A 21,959-nucleotide genomic window follows, 5' to 3' on the forward strand; every position below is an offset into this window, starting at 1 on the left:
ATGACTTCCAAACTGTATACTTACACAGTGTATATTTTTCCACATATCTATTAATTCTATTGTCATATTGCTTAGTAACTCTTTGAAATGATTGGTGCACTTTTGACAGTATATAGAAATATTACATCTGACGGCTTACTGAAATAGTCACAGTGGCCCACTATATAAGGATATTATCTACAACATTTCTCATAGTGAAAATCTTGAGACCCTATGATGCCTAAAAACAAGGACACATACTTCAATAAATTATGTTGTGTTCTTATTACAGGACAGCAAGAATAGATCAAAGAGAATGAAATCGATTTATATTTATCAACATAAAATAACAGAATACTGCATTTAAAATGTTAATTATTATATAACATAAATGAGCCCAGTCATACCGCAAGCATAGACAGATGTGACGGCACATGGCTGTAATCCCAACACTCAGGAGCTGTGGGTAGGAAAGTCATATCTAAGGCCAGCTTGGGCTACATACAGTGACAGCCTATCTCAAAGCAAAGTTTAACTATGAGCATGCACTTAAGTGTGTTCACAAGTATGTGTGAATTATAAAGGGTGAGAAAGAAAACAAACCAATTACTCTAAGAGACTAAAGAGAAGGGGAGAAATGAGAGCTTTTGAACAGTTCCCTGGTCTTTATAATCACACTGTACTGATCACTGGAGAAAGACAAGGGAAGTGAGCAGGAAACTCCTTGTAACTTATGGGTGCGTAATTGTTTTAAAATGAGAAACTAGGTTAGAGACATAGTTCAGTGGTAAATCATATACCTAGTATGATAAAGTCCTTGGTTCAGTTCTCAGCAGAGAGAGAAAATATGTTTTACCTCAAAAAATAATTGCCCATACAATACAGTAGCTTGAACTTAGTTATTAAAATAACAGTTACAAACCTGAGTTCAAAATGCATATTAATAGCTGAAGGTATGAGTATAAGTCACCTATATATTTAAACATAAACCACGATCTTCTACAGTAACAACATTGGAACACAAAGAAGAGAAAGGGCAAAAGCCATTTAGGTTTAAACTAATCCTTCATCATCTAAGCTTTCCCAAGGGCAGCATACTTTTCTAATATCTGGACCTTAAGGTAAACTCTGTGAGATGTCTGGTCTTGTTATACTCAGGAGTAAACTCCAATGCCTCTACCTTTAATTCTCTGGCACTTCAGATGACTTTAGAATTGTCTAAGAATAAAAAGCTTGCTGGAGGAGCTGTGTATACAGCTTACGGTCCCGCTGCTGTAGCTAGTCAAGCATTTAGATATTACAACTTGGGCAAATCTCATTAGAAGTCAAAGACTTCAAACTTCTAAAGCAAGTTCCTGTGAAGGAGTTATGTGGGCAAGTTTAAGCAAGCAGGGTGTATATACAATATAGTAACAAATACAATGCAAACAAAGGAAGATTTATTTAATTATAGTGGAAATAATTGTTATTTAAAAGTAACTTCTTCATAACAGAATAAAATAGACTAGCGGCAAAAGAATGGTATGTTATGATGCCTTAAGACTAGAAACAGAAGACAGAGATTTCAAAGTGAAGTCTTGGCAGACACCCAGTCTCCATGGCAAGAGTTCTGGCCAAACACGTCCTTCACAACCTCCAACACTTGTTCATGTCCCCAGAGAAAGAATCCAAGGTTATTCGTGTCAAATGCGATTCGAGTCCTGTAAACTTACAGGAGTCTCCTATTTTTCCCTGGTGATGGACAGAACCTCTTTCCTAAAATGTGCAGCCTGTAATTATTTCGGGGTATGGTCTGTGCATAGGAAGGTAGAAGAGAAGAGGTGAGGGGTATAAAGAGAAGGAAGTGGATGTCCACAGTATTTCCTCTCTCAAGCAGCATTGGTGGGGAGAAATGCCAGATCCAAATAGTTCACCATTATCTTCACCAAGGCCAACACCCCGCCATCGCTTTGATGAAATCTGTTAGGTACAGGGTGAGGGCAGCTGTAAGTGTCACACAAATCACTGACTTTAGTAGTGACAAGTAAGCATGTCAGGAAAGAAATCTCTCCCAGAAGTAAACTGTACACCTTTTTTTCTGTTAAACAAACAGTTGACATAGTTCAGGAAACTGTTTTCCAAGGTTGTGACGCACTTAATGAGAGAGACAGGAGCCCACGCAGCTTCTGCTGTCCTATCCAATAGCGCTCTTACTCGCATGCACTCCAGTGGCTTTCTGTTCACACTTTTCAAGTATCTGTCCTTTCACTAAGATAATACTGTCTTCACTGACACCAACTAACGCATCTCTCAGATAGCCTAGTCTTTTTTGTACCTGAGAGTACAGCCCAGGCTGGCCTCAAACTTACAGCCCTCCAGTTTGCCTATCAAGGGCTCAGGTTTCAGGTATACACCATCTACCACCGGCCCAGCTTTTGTCTACGACCTACTTGTACTTCTTTATTATTTGACTATTTGAGGAACTCAAGAAAGATTTATTCAATAAAAAGGTAGAGAAAATCCATCTATATCTAGAGCTTCCGACTGCAGTTTTAGGATTCCCCCAACAAATGTTTATTTATAAATCACTGTTCCAAAAGGGCCTTATAGCAAATTACCAACATAGTGCAAACTCTACACAACAGAGTAACCAAGAAAACCCAGGGCCAGGGGAAGGTGAGCGCTGGAGAGAAGATAATGGGAGTGTTCAGAATGTAAGTGATGCTGTACTACACACCGTGTTTTCTGCTCAAAAGTAGAGTTAATTAGAAAATATACTATTCCTGAGATAAAAACAAACAAGTTGTTGAGGACAAACTAAACTATATGCAATACTTAAAATAGAAATTGTGAGGGGCTGGAGAGATGGCTCAGAGGTTAAGAGCATTCATTGCCTGCTCTTCGAAAGGTCCTGAGTTCAATTCCCAGCAACCACATGGTGGCTCACAACCATCTGTAATGAGGTCTGGTGCCCTCTTCTGGCCTCCACTACAGACAGAATATTGTATACATAATAAATAAACAAATATTAAAAAATAGAAATTGTGAGTCTATGTGATGAGATCACTGTGAAATAGTCCATCACATTATTGATATGCAACACTGACTCAATCATCTTTATCTGAGAATATCAAAGTAACTTTATTGTTACTTTTTATTCTAATTTTGTCTTTTTAAACATCTATTCTCCTTAAAGCAATCAGAATAATCTTTCAAAATGTAAGTTAGAACAATAACTATTGAAGCCAGCAATGGTGGTGCATGCCTTTAATCCCAGCACTTGGGAGGCGGAGGCAGGTGGATCTCTGTGAGTTGGAGGTCAGCCTGGTCTACAGAGTGAGTTCCAGGATAGCCAGGGCTACACAGAGAAACCGTCTCTCAAGAAAACAAACAAATAACCCCCAAAAAATAACAAAGAAAAGAAAGATACTCATTCAAGCACCTTGCCTAATTCCCATCACACTTACCCAAACGCCTTTCCAAAGTCCTCCGTGGATATTCTGTGTGATAATCTTCCTGTGTCATCTGTACCTCTTCCCTGGCTCACTACATAACAGCTACAAACTACCAATTTTCTGTCCTTTGGCACACCTTGAAACTGCACTTTCTATACCCTCACGTCTTCCCAGTTCATTCAGGGATCTGCTCCAAAGTCATTTCCTTAAAGAGGAGCTCGTGATCAATGGGTTTGAACTGCCCAAACACTCCCAGCCACGATGGCATGGACGTGTTTTACTTTTCTCATACCATCTGGCAGCTCTGAAGTTCCATCTAAGGCGATTTGAAATCATCACTGCCTGATGTGGATCACCTTCTAACATGGGATTCTGAAAACAGAATGAAACTGTAGGAACAGCATCTCTGCCTGTCTCAGGCACCATGGTTTCCCAGCACTACAACAGCAGGCAGAGCATGTGCTCAAACATCTGTAAACACACAAAGAAACATCTGACGCTCAAGCAGCTCTCGGTGAGCTGGGTCAATCTGACCAGCGTTTAGTTCCTCTACAGTAGTAGTGGTTAGCTACCATTTTTAGGTGGGCCGTGTTTCCTCTGAAATGCAAACACTAGACTTTCTTCTCAGAAAGAGCCACACACAACTCTGCATGAACTGAGAACAGCTTATCATCCCAGGTTAGAATCTACGACTAAAGTACTCTGCAACAGGATCGATATGTAACTGATCTCTCTGTGAGCTAAAATCTAAAGAAAGTAAAGCGATAAAAATCCACAGATCACCCCAATGGAGTTTTGTAAAGTAGTAAGATAAAGTGGTCAGATGAGAGAAGCCTCTGGCACGGTGGTGCAAGACTATAATGCCAGCACTTTGAAGGCTGAGGCCAGCACAGGCTACATAGTAAGCACTACATACCAGATACTCTCAAAACAACAGAAATTTAAGTAGATAAATGAATATACAAATAAACTTGCCAGGTGTAGCGGCACATGCCTTTAATCCCAGCACTCGGGAAGCAGAGGCAGGTGGATCTCTGTGAGTTCAAGGACAGACTAGTGTACAGAACAAGTTCTAGGATAGCCAGGACTATATAGAGAAACCCTATCTCAAAAATAAATAAATAAATAAAAACCCAAACAAAAAAACAAAACTGTATGTACATCACTGATGTGTGAACAACACCAAGGTGTGAAGTGAGGAAAAGCCTTATATTTCCTCTGTGACGACTAGCATGAACTATAGCATACTACAATTATTTTGGGATTTGGTGGGTTTTGAGAGGGTTGCTTGCTGACATGGCAGGAGGAGCTGGGACCAGGTAAAGAGATCCACTAAATAAAGCTCTATGTTTCTTCTTTCTCCATACATAGGTGTCTGTGACTAAGTTAACGTGCAAAATAAGCCACCTGGGCAAAGAAATTCTGTAAGCACTAAAAAAAGTTTAACTGCTTTTTCATCATATTTATAATACCCTTAAATAGCAATACTATTTATTTCTGGAAGTTCTGGTTTTGTTTTAAGGATTTAAATTTGGCAATTACTAGGTGGTTTGTCTTAAGGAAATAAGTCATTACACGCAAAAAAAAAATCACTTCAAACTCCATTTCCTTTTTAACAGTGTAAGACATTTTTAACAATGAGAAAAATATAAAAATCACTTTGATCATTTTATAAAAAATATCTATCCCTCCCATTTTTCCCATTTCATTTATAAGAGGAATATTAGTAAGGAAAGACATATACTTCTGAACATATTCATTATTTCTCTCCAAGCATGCATAATGTACTTTAATAACCACAGGCTGATGATTCAGTGAGAAATATGATATCTACTGGGATTTGAAAGGTACATGAACTAGGATTTTAATTTCCCGCTTAAATCCCTTCATTCTTCACAAGCAATCCCGTGTTGCCATTTCATGCTTCTTAAAAACAAGTTATTCTGTGTAACTGACTGCCTGGTTTGCTGCTTCTAAGCAGCATTAATCCTCTAGCAATTATCATCTTTCGTAAAGTCATCTGAATGCTTAGAAAAAGAAAGTTCAACAAATTGTTTTTGAAAACCATTTTGTGTTATTTGCATTTTAATACTTAAAGAGTTCATATCGATCTTAAAATATATCTACTTACAATTATAACTGTGTGGAGTTTTTTGTTATTGTTGTTTTCTTTTAAAACATAACCCTTGTTGTCCTGGAACTCACTATGTACCAGGCTAGCCTTGAACTAAGAGAGATCTGCCTGCCTCTGCCTGAGTGTTGGGATTAAAGGTGTGCGCCACCACAGCTCTCAGTTGTAAGAGACAATTCTAAGGTCCTATATGTAATGTGACAGTGGCTTTGGTAAGTCTGTTTCCAAGCTGTGCCACAGAAAACACTGCTTTGCAGCATATTAATAAATTTGTATCCAAATTAGTTTGGCAGAGAGAGAGAGAGAGAGAGAGAGAGAGAGAGAGAGAGAGAGAGAGAAAGAGAGAGAGAGAGAGAGAGAGAAAGAGAGAGAGAGAGAGAGAGAGAGAGAGAGAGAGCGCAAGAGAGCGCTCAGTAAGCTTTCCCAAGCCTTTAGCATGCTGGATCCTCTTTCCTATCCCATTGGTCTACATGTCTTTTATGCCAGTGCTATGCTGTTTTGTTACTGTACCTCTGTGATATAATTCAAGATTGGTTATTGGCATATCTCTGGCACCACTCTGTTTGCTAAGGATTATCTTGGCTATTCTGGGATTTTTTTGGTGCTTCCATATGATTTTAGGATTGTTCTCTACCTCTATAAAGAATACCACTAGAATTTTGGTGTGGATTGCACTGAATCTATAGATCAGTTTTTGGTAATATTATCACAAAATTAATTTTGCCTATCCATGAGTACTCAAGGTCTTTCTATGCCTTCTTCAATTTCTTTCCTCAGTATCTGACATTCTCACTGCAGGAGTGTTACCTCTTTAATTAAGCTTACTCCTTAGGTGTGTGAGTTTGTCTTCCCCTGCCCACTCCTTCTTTCTTTCTTCTAATGTATTGTCTGGTAAGCTCATTATTGGAATATAGAAAACCTACTAAAATGTTACTAATTTCTGTGTGTTGATTGTATAATCTGCTACTTTGCTGAAAGGATTTATCAGGTCTACTAGTTTTCTGATGGCGCTTTTAGTGTCTTTTAAATAAAGAATAATGTCATCTACAAACAAGGTCATTTGAGTTCTTCCCTTTATTTCTTCCTCTTGTCTTATCACTCTGGCTAAAACTTCAAGAACTAGACTGAAGGAGTAGAAAGAATGGACATCCTGTTTCCTTGCAGATTTTAGGGGAAATACAACACCCAGCTCCCCCAATTAGTGTAAGGTTGGCTGCAGATTGTCATATACAGCCTTTATTATGTTGAGGTATGATCCTTTTATTCCTAGTTTATTCAGGATTTTTATCATGAAAGGATGTTGAACTCTGTTGATGGCTTTTTCTTTAATGACTGAGATGCACACATGCTTTCTGTCTTTAAGTCTATTTATGTGCTAAATTATATATTTGTAGATGCTGGACTAATCTTGCATCATCAGAAGGAAACTATCTTGTCATAGGTATGATCATCTGAGTATGTTTTCAAATTCAATTTTCAAACATTTTACTGGGCAGTTTTACATCTATGCTTATCAGGGAAATTGGTCTGCAGTTTCCTTTGTTTTTGGTATGTCCTCATCTAATTTTGGTACTGTCTTATGGTTTCTACCATTATGATGAAACACTGTAACCAAAAGCAACTTGGGGAGAAAGAGTTTATTTTGCTTGTATTTCTATATTATGGTTCATCATTAAGGCAGTCAAGGCAGGAACTCAAATAAGGCAGGAACTGGGAGGCAGGAGCTGAGATACAGAGGCCATGGGGGCGGTGTTGCTTACTGGCTTGCTCAGACTTACAGAAGCCAGGACAGGCCCAGGGGTAGCACCACCTGTCCTCTCATATTCATCACTAATTAAGAAAATGCCCTACCAGCCTGCCTACAGCCCAATCTTATGGAGGCATTTTCTCATTTGGGGTTCCCTCCTCTCAGAGGACTCCAGTTTGTGTCAAGTTGACATAAAACTAGCCAGTACAGTATCAGAACAATGCTGGCTTCATAAAATGAGTTTAGTATATTCTTCTTTTTTCTGTTTTATGGAATAGTTTGAGAAGAATTTGGTGGTCAAACTGTCCAGTCCAGGGAGTGGTTAAAAAGGAAGAAGTAGACTATACCAAGTGATGACAGGTGAGCAACTTTTCTATGCTCTTGAACGAAATATAAACTAGCACAACTGCTTAGGAAAGCTGCTCTACAGTCTCTACTAAAACTGTTTACATACATACATTCCCCGGCTCAGTAATTCCTAGACAAATGCCTGCCCAGAAATGTATGTATATGTTCACTACATGGCATACAAAAATCTATGTGTTTGTACTATTTATGAAAGCAAGTATGGAATCAATTCGCATGTCTGCCAATAGTAGAATATATGAATTGGCAGCTATATTTGTACAAGGATAAACTACACAGCAAAGAGAATGAATGAGCCACAGCTGCACATAACAACATACATACACTGCACAAACACAACACTGAAGGGAAGAAGGCAAAATCACAAAGTTACATTGCACAGTTTAAAGCATGCAAACCTCAAAATCAGGTTCAAGTTCTACAGCAACAGAAACGACAGGGGCTTGAGAGGAAAGGGTTGTGACTGGCAAGAGGCAGTGAGTGAGGCTTAGGGGTCAAGTCTTCATTCATGACCTGAGCATTACAGAAATAGTCACTTTGTGAAAAGTCAGCAGAACCATGATTTTCCTAAAGATATACTGTCCTTGTGTGCTACCTAGATTCATGAAACTTGAGTCAAGCTGGAGTCATTCTAGAAGTAGGAACCTCAGCTGAGAAAATGCCCCCGTCAGATAGGCAATCCTGGATGCATTTTCTTGACCAATGATTGATACTGGATGGCGCAGCTTACTGTGGGTGCTGCCAACCCTAGGCTGGTGATCCTGGGTGTTAGAAGAAAGCTGGCTGAAGAAGCCATGAAGAGCAAGCCAGTATGTAGCATTCCTCCATCACTTCTGCATCAGCTTCTGCATCAGCTTCTGCCTCTAGGTTCCTGCTCTCTTTTGAGTTCCTGCCATGACTTTCTTCAGTGATGAACTATGATATGGAGGTCTAAGTGAAATAAACCTTTTCCTCCGTAAGCTGTCTTGGTTATGGTGCTTTATCATAGTGATAGATCCCTTAGCTAAGACAACCTAGCAGTAGACATTTGAAAGATGCTGTTAAGGGCTGGTTAAAAACTTTGGCTGCTCTTCCACAAAACCTGTGTTCCATTCCCAACACCAACATGGCATCTCACAACCACCTTAAGTTCAGTTTTTCAGGAGTCAAATGCTCCCTTCTGGCCTCTGTGGGCACCAAGCACATGTGGTGCACATACATATAAGAAGGCAAAACACCAATACTAATACTAGCAATGATTAAAAAGAAAGATCTAAGAGATATAAATATATTTTATACAATTTGTACTCTCTCTGAAATCTCTATATCTAGTTTAAAGAAATGGCCAATACTTTTCTCTTGTTGTCCCAAATCAAGTACTTAAAAACAGGACCTAATCCTAGAAGAGATAAAGAAAATCATAATAATTGAGGCCATATATCTATTCGACCAATAGTAAAGAGAGACATACATGGATATAATCTACACGGGAAGTAGTAAAAGACAAGATCCCTTGAGTAAACTGGGAGCCTGGGGACCATGGGAGATGGTAGAAGGGGAGGGGAGAGGAAGGGAAGGGAGGGGAGAAAAATATATAGCTCAATAAAAACAATAAAAAAAATTTAAAAAAGGAAAAAAAGAATCACACATTTGATGCTAATAAAATGCTTTAAGATAATAATAATAATTAATAATAATAATAATAATAATAAAGAGCTTCAGGAGTCTAAGGCCATCTTCTGGCACATAGGGGTAAGCCATTTACTGTGAGAAAAATGCTCAGAAGCTACAATCTGGAAATTTTTAACATTTTCAACAAAATGGAAAATTATTAAAGATTTTGTGATTAAAATACAATCTTTAGCTAGCCACCGAGGTCAGAAGAGGGCACTGGACCCATGAAACTGGAATTACAGATGACTGTAAACTTCCATGTAGATGCTGGAAGCCAAACCCAAGTCCTCTAGAAGAACAGCCAAAATTCCAATCAGAAAGCCAAAATTCCAATCAGAAAGTGGTTAGTGAGGGCTGAAGAGATAGCTTAGCAGTTAAGAGCACTGAATACTTTTCCAGAGGACCCAGGTTCAATTCCCAGCACCCACGTGACAGCTCATAACTCTGTAACTCCAATTCCAGGGGACCTGACACCCTTATACAGACACACAGAGAGAGAATAAAAATAAATCCTTTAAAAGAAAGAAAGAAAAAGAAAGAAAGAAATAAAGAAAGAAAGAAGTTAGCTACCCCCTAATGTTCTAGACTACTGCACTAGTGGACACATCTTTGTCTGGAAGGTTGGTTTAGTAGCTCACAGGGTCCATAGGGAAAACAGCCGAGCAGTTTTCTCTCCCAGTAGCCCACATGCACAGCACCTGCAGGTGATATGAAGATACCTGCAGAGAGGAAGCTTCCGGCTCAGTTCCAGCTTTCTGGATTTCTCCAGTCCTGCAACCAAAGCATGTGGTGTCACACATTCAGCAACAGGGTCTTCCCATCTAGCTCTGGTGGGTAACCCAAAACAATGACAATAGCCTGTATCATTTGGGGGGGGGGGGGGGACTCTAAAGTTCTCAGGGCCTTTTGATTTTGTCTTCTCTGTCATTAGTAACTTGTCTAGCTTTATACAACAATAAATCTAATTCATATTTTCACCAAAGTCATTAGTTTAAAATATGTTGGCCCCCATCAGAGATAGACATCTACAGAGCCATCCTTAAGACAGCATTTCAGACAGATGTTTTACATAATGCATCCCAAAATGAGCAAGGCAAAAAGTTCTGTGGGGTGCTTAGAAAATGCTAGGCTGCTGCAGAATTTTTATGTTTAAAATTCTAATGTACCGAGTTAGTCTCTGAAAGATTAAATAAAAGATAAAGTGTTTCTTATATTTCTCAAGCTGATATGGGTTGGACATCTTTTTGTTTCCTAGTGCTGGTACCCAGCCCAGGGCCTCACCTATTCCTAGGCAAGTGTTCTACAACTGAGCTATACTCCCAGTTTGGAAACCTTTTTTGAAGAAACATTTTTCATCATAAGAAATCAGTGTTCCCAGAAAGATACTTCAGCAAATACTGTTCAAGGGTGATAAGAAAACTTCAGCTAACAGTTTTTTTTTTTTTTTCTGAAGCAAGAGATTGTTTGGTTAGCTATAACTCCAATAATAAGTAATAAGTAATAAGGTGTTATTACTCAATCTCTCAATCATTTTAAAACTCTACATATTATCCAAAGAAGGTTCAAATGAAGCAGTATTTTGTCAGCTGAAGAAACGCACCACAACGCTACACAGCACCACTAAATAAGATTTAATGCCAGCATCAGGGAAGCCAGGGATGCTCAGCTGTAAGAACCACACTGAAAAGCTATACTTTCAACTTTTTCATCAAAATGGCAAAATGTTAAAGTTTCTGTGGTTAAAATACAATGTTAGCTAACCAGAAAAAGGTATTTGTATGTGATATTCCATTTCCAGTGATATTTAGTGAAATATTGCTACTGTATTAGAAATGGGTTACCTCTGAACACTGTATATTAAACACACTATCTTACAGTAAAATAGTCTTCAAACTATAAGGTTTTTGTATATTATCAAAAGAATGTCATATATTTAAGTTCACTTGGTTTTTTTTAAATGCCTTTGAATTAAAAAAAAAAAGGCAAGACCAATAAGTATATAAAATACCATCATTTTGTGACTAAATTTCATACAGGAAGATGATCACTCTTATTTGTAAGAAAACCTTACACGTACAAATTGTGTTTAAATGGCTTGTTTAAATTGGCCAGGCAGCAGCACCAGGACTGCTAATCCTCCACACTGTCTGTTAGGCTAGTAGGTCTTAAGATGTTGTTGAGATAACTGGCTTCCATTAGCAAGTCTGTGATTGGCAGGATGATAAAGTCTTTTCACTCACAGGTCAGCTATTTCCTTTTCTTTAGAGGAGGGCATTCCTGATGCTCTATCTTTTAACCACAGTCTCTCACTGAGTCCCAGTTCTCTGCCTTCAGCTTTGATATGGTTCTAACTTTCCTTTTGTACCAACTCACACTTGTCATCAGCTCCTCTATTCAGTGCAGCAAATATCAGGAGTTTGACCTCAGGGCAAAGTCCGGGTGGGCAGGTAAAATCTGACCATTGGACCTACTTCCTAATCTTTCATACCCAGCGATTCATGAAGCAGTATCAAATTCAAACTAAAAACCAGAAGCGCGACCCTTATACACACTATGAAAAGAGCTGCCTGCCTTTCTAAGTACACTTGAAAAGAACTGTCAGCCACCCTATTAAGACAGAAATGGATCACAGAGCAGAGGGAAAAAAAGAAGGAAAAGTGCAGAAACTTAACTGAAATGTAAATAAATGTGCAAGCACCATTTATGTCTGACAATAAACTCCTTCACAAAAAGGTAAAGACACTATAATATCTATTGATGAAGTCAGACGTAAAAACACTACCAAAACTTTAAAGCATCAGTATTTAAATAATCAGTAACACTGGACAGAATGAACTTGGATGATTTCATGCAAGACTTTCATTTTCAAGATCAATTTTGATTTTTGCCTATTCTTATACTGTATATTTCATAATGTGATTGCAAATTATTTTAAAAGCAGATGCAGTGAAATACAGCTACCTTTCTGAACTGGTTAAATCTATACCATTAAACTCATAAAACTTAACTTATGGCCAAAGTGACATAGCAGCCAAAAGCAAGAGTGTGAGAGTCTAGGGACAGTGAATCACTAAATTTCAACATTAATAAAAAACAAAATTTAAGCCCCTTTTAAGACTAGAAAAAAATTAACATAATCAACTAGTTCCTCAGAGTTTTTCTTTCAAGAGTCTCTTCCACTTCTACTGACCACCATATGGCACAGTGGTGTTAATGCTTCCAACTATCCCTGTAAAATGGCATTTTCCCTACACATAGAGGTTTCATAATTACGCACATTCATAGATGGTGTCTGAAGTCCACTTGAAAGTCTCTCAAACAGCTTACACTTAAAAGAGAAGTCAACCAGAACTTAACATCTTCTAAGTGCACATATTTTCAGTCCCGACTCAAGATGTTAATATTTATAAGTGTACTTTAATAAATAATAAAATCCCCTAGAGAGATACATGCCTTACAAAATAGCTATCTTTTTCTTTCCTTTTTTTATTTTTTTTCCTCAAGACAGGGCTTTTCTGTCCTAGAACTAGCTCTGTAGACCAGGCTGGCCTCAAACTCACAGAGCTCCACCTGCCTCTGCCTCCCAAGTGCTAGGATTAAAGGTGTGTACCACCACCACTCAGTTTATAAACTGGCCATCTATGCTGTCTACATTGACTCTGTGAAGGAAGGCAACTGGGGTCAAATACATCTATACAAAAAAAAAAAAAAAGGATTCTTTTTTAAAATGCAAAGTAAGGTTTGCTTACTACAATGCAAAGGGCAGCATACTGGGCAGTAATAAGAGAGGCCTGTGTTTGTTAGTGGTGGTTGCTGGGCCAGGTTGTAGCTATGATTACCAGAGTGTGTCACCTCACCCCCTTGCCTGGTTTTTTGTTGTTGTTGCTGTTTGTTTCTTAAACTTAGGACCTCAGGTGTGCTAGGACATGCTCTATCAGCTGAGCTACATGCTCATCCCCCTAGGGACATCTTCATGAACTATGTGGTATTATTCATAATCCTACAGAGTGCAAAACAGAAAATCTCTGTGAATAGATCACTCACAAGTAAGGGATGTACCCTCAGTCATTTCCTCTGAGTTGGAGAACATTAATTAATACAGGGTCATAAACTGCCTGAGAAACGAAAACTCAGTTAACCCTGTTTCCAACTTGCTACAGATTCAGCTTTCTGTATTAGATCATCTTCCTCCAAGAACAAATAAAACAAAGTCCTCTGAAAGGAGCTACTGCAATAACCTCCTCAGCACACGAGAGCAAAGCGGAGTGACTTCCTCGGCTACCCTTCCCAACTTAGCATGGCTAGCTGACTATAGGCCCACATTACCCAGAAGATGGTCTCTGTTGGCCCATCTTGTTGTTATTTAGTATCCTAAATATTGACTGTGTGCACAAGAAGTGAGTACCTTACAGAAACGGCTTTCTCAGCATCCCTGGAAACCTGACTTGGAACAGCATTCATTTCCATGGTTTTACTCGGGTTCCAGTCTGCTCTAAAGGGTGTTCAAACACCACAGAATGAAATCACCTTATACTATTTTGTATCTACTTCAATCACACTTCCTCACCAAATGAATACACAGGTGCCAATAAGTACTTACTCCACTTTGGCTGTACAGGAATAGCAAAAAGAGCTCTAATCCCAAACATTTACTGAAATCAGAGTTTCTTAAATGCTCAAATTAGTCTTACTGTCGACAAGAGTGTGCTGAGGTTCTGCTCATAACAAGGGTGGAGTTTCACCACAGGTCACCTCCGTCCTCAGGGGAGACTGACCACAGTGCCTTTGTTTTAATCAGTCTCCACGAGGCTTCCTGCCAAGGACAGCAGTCAGGCCTGCTGTCAATCTAGCACTCCTGAACCCTCTCAGGGATCGCCCCTCCTCCACACACTCTCACTCCCCGCTTTACTAAGCTCCTTAATCCTAGGATTAAGAAAGAAAAAGAAAAAGAAGAAGAAAGAGGAAGACTTAGAAGAAAAAATAGGAGATAGAAAAAAGAAAGAAAAATAAAGAATACAACAGAGCAGAAATGTCAAAATTTAAAAGTGAATAAAAATAAAATAAAAAATATAAAGCAGAAAAAAGAGTTCACATTTGTTACTAAACTTTGAACATTCTTACCAAAAAATATATGAGAATAAATAATTATTTTTTTAAAACTTAGTTTCATCCCTTTTTCTGGAGGCATACAAAAATTTATAAAAATTACCATTAATAAAATGCTAAACAAGGGGTGACTTTCTAGTAATAATTTCCAGAGCTCTAACAACGTTACTACTACTGATTTTTATATGACCACAAAGTTATAAAAAATATTTGCAAGAAATGAATAAATCAAATTCTCGTTATGAGAAAGCCGAGACACTGTAATGAACACGAGTTTAGAGAAAGATGGGTTTTTCAGGGCAAACAAACACTCTGGTACCATTAAGAATAAACTAATGAGGCAGACAGAACAGTAAGTGGAGAGCATCATCACATCTTACTTGTCTGAGGTCAATGAATGCCAACTGCAGGGTGTCCCCTTGAAATCCCGGCACAGGCTCAGAGCTGGCAAACACTGTTTCAAAAATTTAGAAAATAAAAGGGAATTAGGAGAAGACTCATTACAAATGTAATATTTATACACAATCACTGTAAACAAAGACTGCTTACAAACTTCAGTTTCTACTGATATGTTCTCCAGACCCATTACCACAAATACTTAATAATATAAAACTTTTAAACTGTTATTTAATCTACAACCTTTAATCACAATAGATTTCGAAGGACTGTCTGTCGTACACAAGTTCAGGAGTAACAGACTTCAATCAAAGTGAAGTTGTCTGACTCTTTTGGCCTTAGGTGAACAACCACAGAAGCACTTTGAAACTACTGATTCCATGGCTGTCAACGAAGCTCAAAACGTCAGCTTAGTTACATGGCATGCACTATAAAATACCTCTAGCTAACAGCAACAAGAGGCAGATACCAAGGTAGGAGGTGAGCTTTACATGCAGACCACAGGTAAAACATTTGATGAATTCAAGAACGTCTGACCATGTCACTTAGCCACTTTTGTTTTTCATAAAGGAATTTTTGTCTTCAAAAGGAGAGAATTTTTTTTTTTTTTAAAGACAGGATTTCACTGTGTAACATCTTTGGCTGTCCTGGAACTCACTCTGTAGACCAGTATGGCATTGAACTCACAGAGATCCACCTGCCTTTGCCTCCAGAGTGCTGGGATTAAGAGGGTGTGCCACCAACACCCGGCATGAAAGAATATCTTAAGACAAGATGTTTTTTTTTAATTCAAGATTTTTTTCAATATTTTTTTGTATTTTAAGAATTTTAATCCTAACAGCATTGACTGCTGGGTCAGGCCTACAACCCCAGCTGCTTAGGTAGCTGAAGCAGGAGAACTGACGACCAATCAAGGCCAGAGTTCAAAGTCAGCCTGGACAACCTAGGGAGATCCTGTCTCAAATTAAATAAAAGGGAAGGGGGCTAACATAGCTTCCTTGGCAGCGTGTTTACAAAGCAAGCACAACGCCCTCAGTTCAGTTTCAGCACCAGAAAAGAGCATTTCCGTTCTACTTTATTTTAAATGAAAGAAGATTAGTTTAAAAGGACTTCATAGTGTGTGTGTGTGCGCGCACGCAAGTATGCAAACATACTGTATGAGTGTGAATAAGTTGGTGTGCATGTGTGTACATGTGGAAGCTAGAGATCAACGTGGAATGTCTTCTTTAATTGTGCTACACTTAATTTCTGAGACAGGAGCTCTGGTGAGACTGGAAATCATCAATTCGTTGATAATGGCTGACCAGCAAGCTCCAAGATCCACCCATCTCTGCTTCACTATTTTGAGGATTACAGGAACTTGCTGCCACACCTGGCCTTTTTGTGGGGATGGAGAGCTAAATTTAGGTTCTTGTGCCTGTATGACTGACACTTTCTTTACTGAGCTGCCTCCCAGATACAAGAATCTACCATTTAAATTTTTTAGAAATTTATTTATGTGTATGGGATTTCGCATGCATGTATGTCTATGCACACTACATGTGTGTCTGGTGCCCACTGAGACGAGAAGAGGGTGTCAGGCCCCCTGGAAATAGAGTTACAAACAGTTGTGAGCCGCCATGTGGGTGCTGGCACCTGGAATCAGGTTCTCCTGAAAGCAACCAGTGCTCTTAACTACTGGATCTAGTTCTCTCCAGCTCCATCATTAAAAAAAAAAAATACTTTGTGTGTACATGTTCATGGGTTCATACATACATGCCACGCTTACATGTGGAAGTCAGAGAACAACTCCAGAGTCAATTCTCTCCATCCTTGCACCATGTAGGTCCCAGGGATGGAACCTGGGTTGTCAGGTGTGGCAGCAACTGCCTTTACCTGCAGAGTCATCTCGCCTGCCCAACACCACCATTTTTACACAGTGTCTCTGATTCTTCCTCCTGCTAATATCTCAGTTTTCATAGAAACATTGTATAAAGTTCACATGTGAACTTAACCAAGTCAGTATTTAGAGGTTATGTATAATTCTATGTTGCTCTTGAAATAAAACTAAATCTTAAGGTTAGTTGATTTTGTATAAAACAGTAGTTTAGAAAGACCTAACATAATTAAAAACAAATGAAAACTTACCACAGCCTAATTTACCTGGCCTCCCCTCTTAGGGGACTACAAAGTTTAGAGTAACTTCCTACTTTCTGGAGATAATAACTTCACCTCAAGCATCAATTTTCTGTTTCAGCACTTTGTGAAGTGTATTAGTCTTTTAATTTTTGAATAGACTACTCCCAATATTTTTTCATAGTTCACCACTAAAATCTTTTATTTCTCTTTGTGCTACAACGTTCAGAATTATTCGGTTGATTGTCTACCTTTTCTAAATACTCTGTCCTCACTTCTTGTTCTCTCCCCATCTCTCTGCTTAACATTCTCCTTTGTTCTTCCTGAGCTGGGGGGTCAGCTGACCAACTACCGGAGGAGGGGGGTCACAGTTAAGAACGCAACTCACTCATAAATGGTTTTTAAACATAAAACAAAGAAAACCAGCTCACAAATCACAATCCCAGAGAACCCAGACAACAATGAAAACCCTAAGAGGGACATATGTGGATCTAATCTACATGGGAAGTAGAAAAAGACAAGATCTCCTGAGTAAATTTGGAGCATGGGGACCTTGAAAGAGGTTTGAAGGGGAGGAGAGAGGCAGGGAGGGAGCAGAGAAAAATGTAGATCTCAATAAAAATCAGTTTAAAAAAAAGAAAACCTTTTTATAATAATTTAAAACTTAAAAAAAAAAAGAGGGAGCCCGTGTAGACAAGAGCCTCTCCTCAAATCAGGCTCACTCAAGAGCGAGTCTCTCTCTCTCTCTCTCTCTCTCTCTCTCTCTCTCTCTCTCTGTGTGTGTGTGTGTGTGTGTGTGTGTGTCTGCCTCTCTTGCCTGCACCTTCCTTTTTTTTTTTTCTTTTTCTAGATAGCCTTTCCATAAATTGTCCACACTGGGTTCACATTTGAGTGTTCAAATAGTCTTCCTGCCTCAGCCTCCCGAGCAATCGAGTGTACTACAGTGCAAAAGAACCTAGCTAATGGGTGATAAGTCACGTTGATGTGTACCTTTCAAATATAATTAACTAAGAGGTGCCATCACTCCCACCACACAAACACACTTTTTGGGTCTCTGCTGGGGTCCAGGTAAAGACATGAAACAGATGATTAAGCTCACCTTTGCTGGGTCCTCTAGAACCAGAAGACAAGTTTTTAACAAGAAGATCTAACCACTTCTCACCTGATAGCTAATTGACTTCTCAATGGTACTGTCCACAATGAAAAATGGCAGGCGTCCTACAGTGGCAACTCTACCTGTCCTTACTATGTTCTAGATAACCAACTTTCTCTATTCCTATTAGACTTTAATTGAAGAATGATAAGAACAATTATAACAGTCTGTTAAAAATAAGGGTCTTCTAGAGGGTGATAGCCCACAAGTTAGGAGTACTTGTTCTTACAGACGCCAAGGTTCAGTTTCCATAACCTCCATGGTGTCTCACAACCATCTCTAACTCCAGTTCCAGGGATCTGCCCCAGCTGCTGTTCTCCATGGTACAGGCATGCACACGGTGTGCACACATACCTGTAGACAAAATACTTCTACATACACCAAAAATAAAAATCTTTAAAATTAAAAAAAAAAAAACCCTAGGATCACATAAGGCCTTCCTACAAGACAGGTTAATTTTATCTGTAAGACACAGAAAGCAGCTCAAATTCAACCATGCTTGTAATTGTAATATTCTTAATTCCCAAACATATGGTCCTTCTGTCTCAGCCTCCCATGGTAGGATCATGGGTGTGTGCCACCATCTCTGACTTCAGAAAGAGACCAATGGTGGAACAATTTTCTGGAGTGTACCAGGCCATGGTAAAATGCCTGGCACCAGAAGTCTTAAAAAGAAAACTATCATTTTTCTTCCTCCTCGATTCTTAAGATACAATAGTTAAAAGTTCATTGGCTTGGCATTAAACCCAAGAGTTTAGTGTCAAAATTATAATATAAATTTGTACAGCATCTTCCAGATCATAAAACACTTTCTTATATACCATCTGCTTTGATCACTGTAACAATTTATTTTGGCGAACAGCTTATAAAATCTTCCAAGCAAAGAATATCCAGTTTGAAGGTGCCCAGCTCTTTGTTTTTTGGCATAGAAAAATTAAGAGTGAAGTGACTTGCCCAGGACCACATAGCTAAATCTGGCATCCTGGCACTTGATCCATTGATCCAGAATCTGATTAAGTGTTCAATCTCTCATACTGTCTCCTTTTCAGACAAAGCAGCAGTTTATAACTCTCAGGGCTTTCTCTCAAATATTTTTTAGGTATGGAAGGTAACTTAACAATCTCCAATCATGCAGCACAGAGAGTATTTGTAATAACAGGCTACTCAATTTGACTGGCAACTTTATATTTTCCCTTTATATCTTTAAAACTCAAATACAGTCTCTCCTGTTCTACAGTCTCTCCTGTTTTCCGCTCTCTCTCTTCTCTGAAGCCATCAGCATTTCTTGTTTAGATTAATGAACGCTCCAGTCCGCTCTATTGGCTGCTTCTCTTTCCTCTTCTTCCAGTGATTAATGTCAGATATAATTGTTACTTGGGCATTTCAGAGTTTAGCATCCTTTAATGGTTTACCATCACCCTCACAGTAAAACAAGACTAAGGTCTTTTAAAAGTGGCCTTTGCCTATCTCTCTGGCCTGATCTCTTAAGACTTTCCTTAAACTCTTTCCAAACAAGGTTGCCTAGCTTCCTTGCACACCAGTCTCTTTTCATAATGCCTTTGATCCTCCTGCCTGCAGCGTTCTTCTTCCCTCCCACCTGTGTAACTCTTACTTATCCTTTAGTTCAATCATCACCTCTGTGGAAGTCTTCCATTATCCCTGGAGATTGTAAGCTGTTTCCTGTGTTCTCGCTGGAACTTCCTGTACAAATCCTACCACGGTGCCCATTCTGTTGCCTTCTAATTGTTTATCTGCCTGAGTTTTCCCATGAAAATATGAACTCCCCAGTTGTAAGAATTATACTTTTGTTCCTAATTCCTACCACCTAAATAATAAATGTGCATTGAAAGTTTAATAAGGTAACAGAGAGAAAAGAACAAGCAAGAAATTCTAGCAGGGCACAGCCTGTAGTGAACATATTATCTAGTTTGTTGATTAACTCTAGAATGGCAATGGTTCAACAGACCCTCCTGCGATGATGGAAAGAATCTGTAACTGTGCTTCAGGATTGATAGTTTTATTCCATATTAATTTAATTTAATAGTCACATATGGCTACTGGGTAGTGTAAATACAAAATACTGTGTACATATTTAGGTATTTATATCAGAATAACTGAGTGGGTGAGAATATTCCTAACACATTCTTCAACAAACTGAAATAAGCTCTTCCCCTGAACAGAAAGCTCCTAGGAAGCAGTGTTTCTTTTTTTTAATCTTTATATCTCCCAAGTCTGGCATACAGGAAATAGTAAGCAAATGTGTGTCAAATGAAGAAACACATAGTAAAAGATAATTCTTTGCTGTCAATACTGACTCATGACTCTATGAAGGGTCTCTACTATGATATCATCTTTGTTACTCAGCTATGTCTTTAAAGATGTTTTCAAGAGACATATAATGATTTTGGTCATCAAAAATATTTTAATATAGTTTCTAAACTTTAAAAATTACTGGGTTGCCTTGCCCAATCTTAATACAATACTACAAGTTGATATTCCATATTTTGTCAATATCCATGGGAAGCCTGCCCTTTTCTGAATAGAAATAGAAAGGAGTGGATTGAAGTGGGTGTGGGGGGATGAGAGGAGAGGAGGGAGGGGAAACTGTGGATGAGATATAAAATAAAGAAATAAATTTTTAAAAACTTAAGAAGGCTATTCTAAATATCATGTTTATAATCTTAAACCAGGGAGTGGTGGCACATGCCTTTAATCCCAGCACTTGGGTGGCAGAGGCAGGCAGATCTCTGAGTTTAAGGCCAACCTAGTCTACAGAGCAAGTTCCAGGACAGTCAGGGCTACACAGAGAAGTCCTGTCTCAAAAAACAAAACAACAACAACAAAAAACCAAACACAAGCTTTGTTGTCTCTAATTTGACTTTATTATTGTTTATTATTATTATTTTGTTATTATCATCATCATCATTATTACTAATTTTGGATTTTTTTTTTTTTTTTGAGACAGGGTTCCTCTGTGTAACCCTGTCTATTTTGGCACTTGCTCTGTTGACTAGCCTGCCTCTGTCTTCAGGGTACTGGGATTAAAGGCATGTACCAACACTGTTGGCTATTTTTACATTCATTTGTGCATGCATCTCTTCCCCCCCCCCCCCCCCCGTGTATGTGTGTCTCTGTGTGTGATACATATGCATGCATGTAAGCTAACTTGCAGGTCAACTTGCCAACCCCAGTTTCTTTTACTGTTCTCTCTTTTTAAAATTTTGTGAAAAAATGTTTTAAACTTTTATTCATTTATTTGTGTGTATGCACACATGCGCATGCACAAATTTCTAGGTAAATTTGAAATTAAAATAGCTAGTTGTAACTCAGTTTTGGTAGGCAAGTACCAAAGACGCATTGTAAGAAGGAATGACTAACGGCACCATCTAGTGGTTTCCCTGGTGATATAGAGAAGCTGATGTGGGGCTGTCAGGAGTCAGCATTCTTGCTTCTGACATGTATGAGATCTCAGGAAAGAAATGCAAGTCTTAAGAATATTTACTGTTCCATTTTGACACAAAGTAATATCTAGTTCTCTCCATTTCTTGGAAGTAAACCTCAGCAAAGGACCCTCAGTCAAACAGCTGGGACACCATTAAGTGTGGAAGAACTCTGGGTACCCAAACAAAGAAACCAACATTCAGCTCCTTTTAAACATGACATGGAAATATGACCATCCCCATGATTTTTTCTCAGTATTCTTATTTGGAGACACAGATCTGCACCAAGGTTAAAACAAGAGATGAGATCATGACTATCACCAGTAACAATAAAAACCTACGAAGATTTTTGTTGCTAGTGAGTTTTGTTTGCTTGCTTTGTTCTGTTTAGCCTTTAGGTATGTTAAGCCTTTATCCAACCTGCAGATTTATCAATGCC

At 38.7% G+C, this 21,959-nt stretch overlaps 1 protein-coding gene across 1 annotated transcript in view; it reads right to left on the reverse strand.

Annotated features, from left to right (window-relative positions):
* Positions 1–21,959, reverse strand: part of Exoc6 (exocyst complex component 6) — a 140,422-nt gene that overhangs the window by 20,517 nt on the left and 97,946 nt on the right. The window contains exon 20 of the mRNA XM_041661774.1: positions 14,797–14,870. Within this exon, the coding sequence (XP_041517708.1) occupies positions 14,797–14,870 (74 nt within the window). The remainder of the gene's footprint in view (positions 1–14,796; positions 14,871–21,959) is intronic.

The sequence above is a fragment of the Microtus oregoni genome, unplaced genomic scaffold, assembly GCF_018167655.1.
Source record: "Microtus oregoni isolate MIOR12 unplaced genomic scaffold, Mior012 000012F_ref0000307, whole genome shotgun sequence".
NCBI lineage: Eukaryota > Metazoa > Chordata > Mammalia > Rodentia > Cricetidae > Microtus > Microtus oregoni.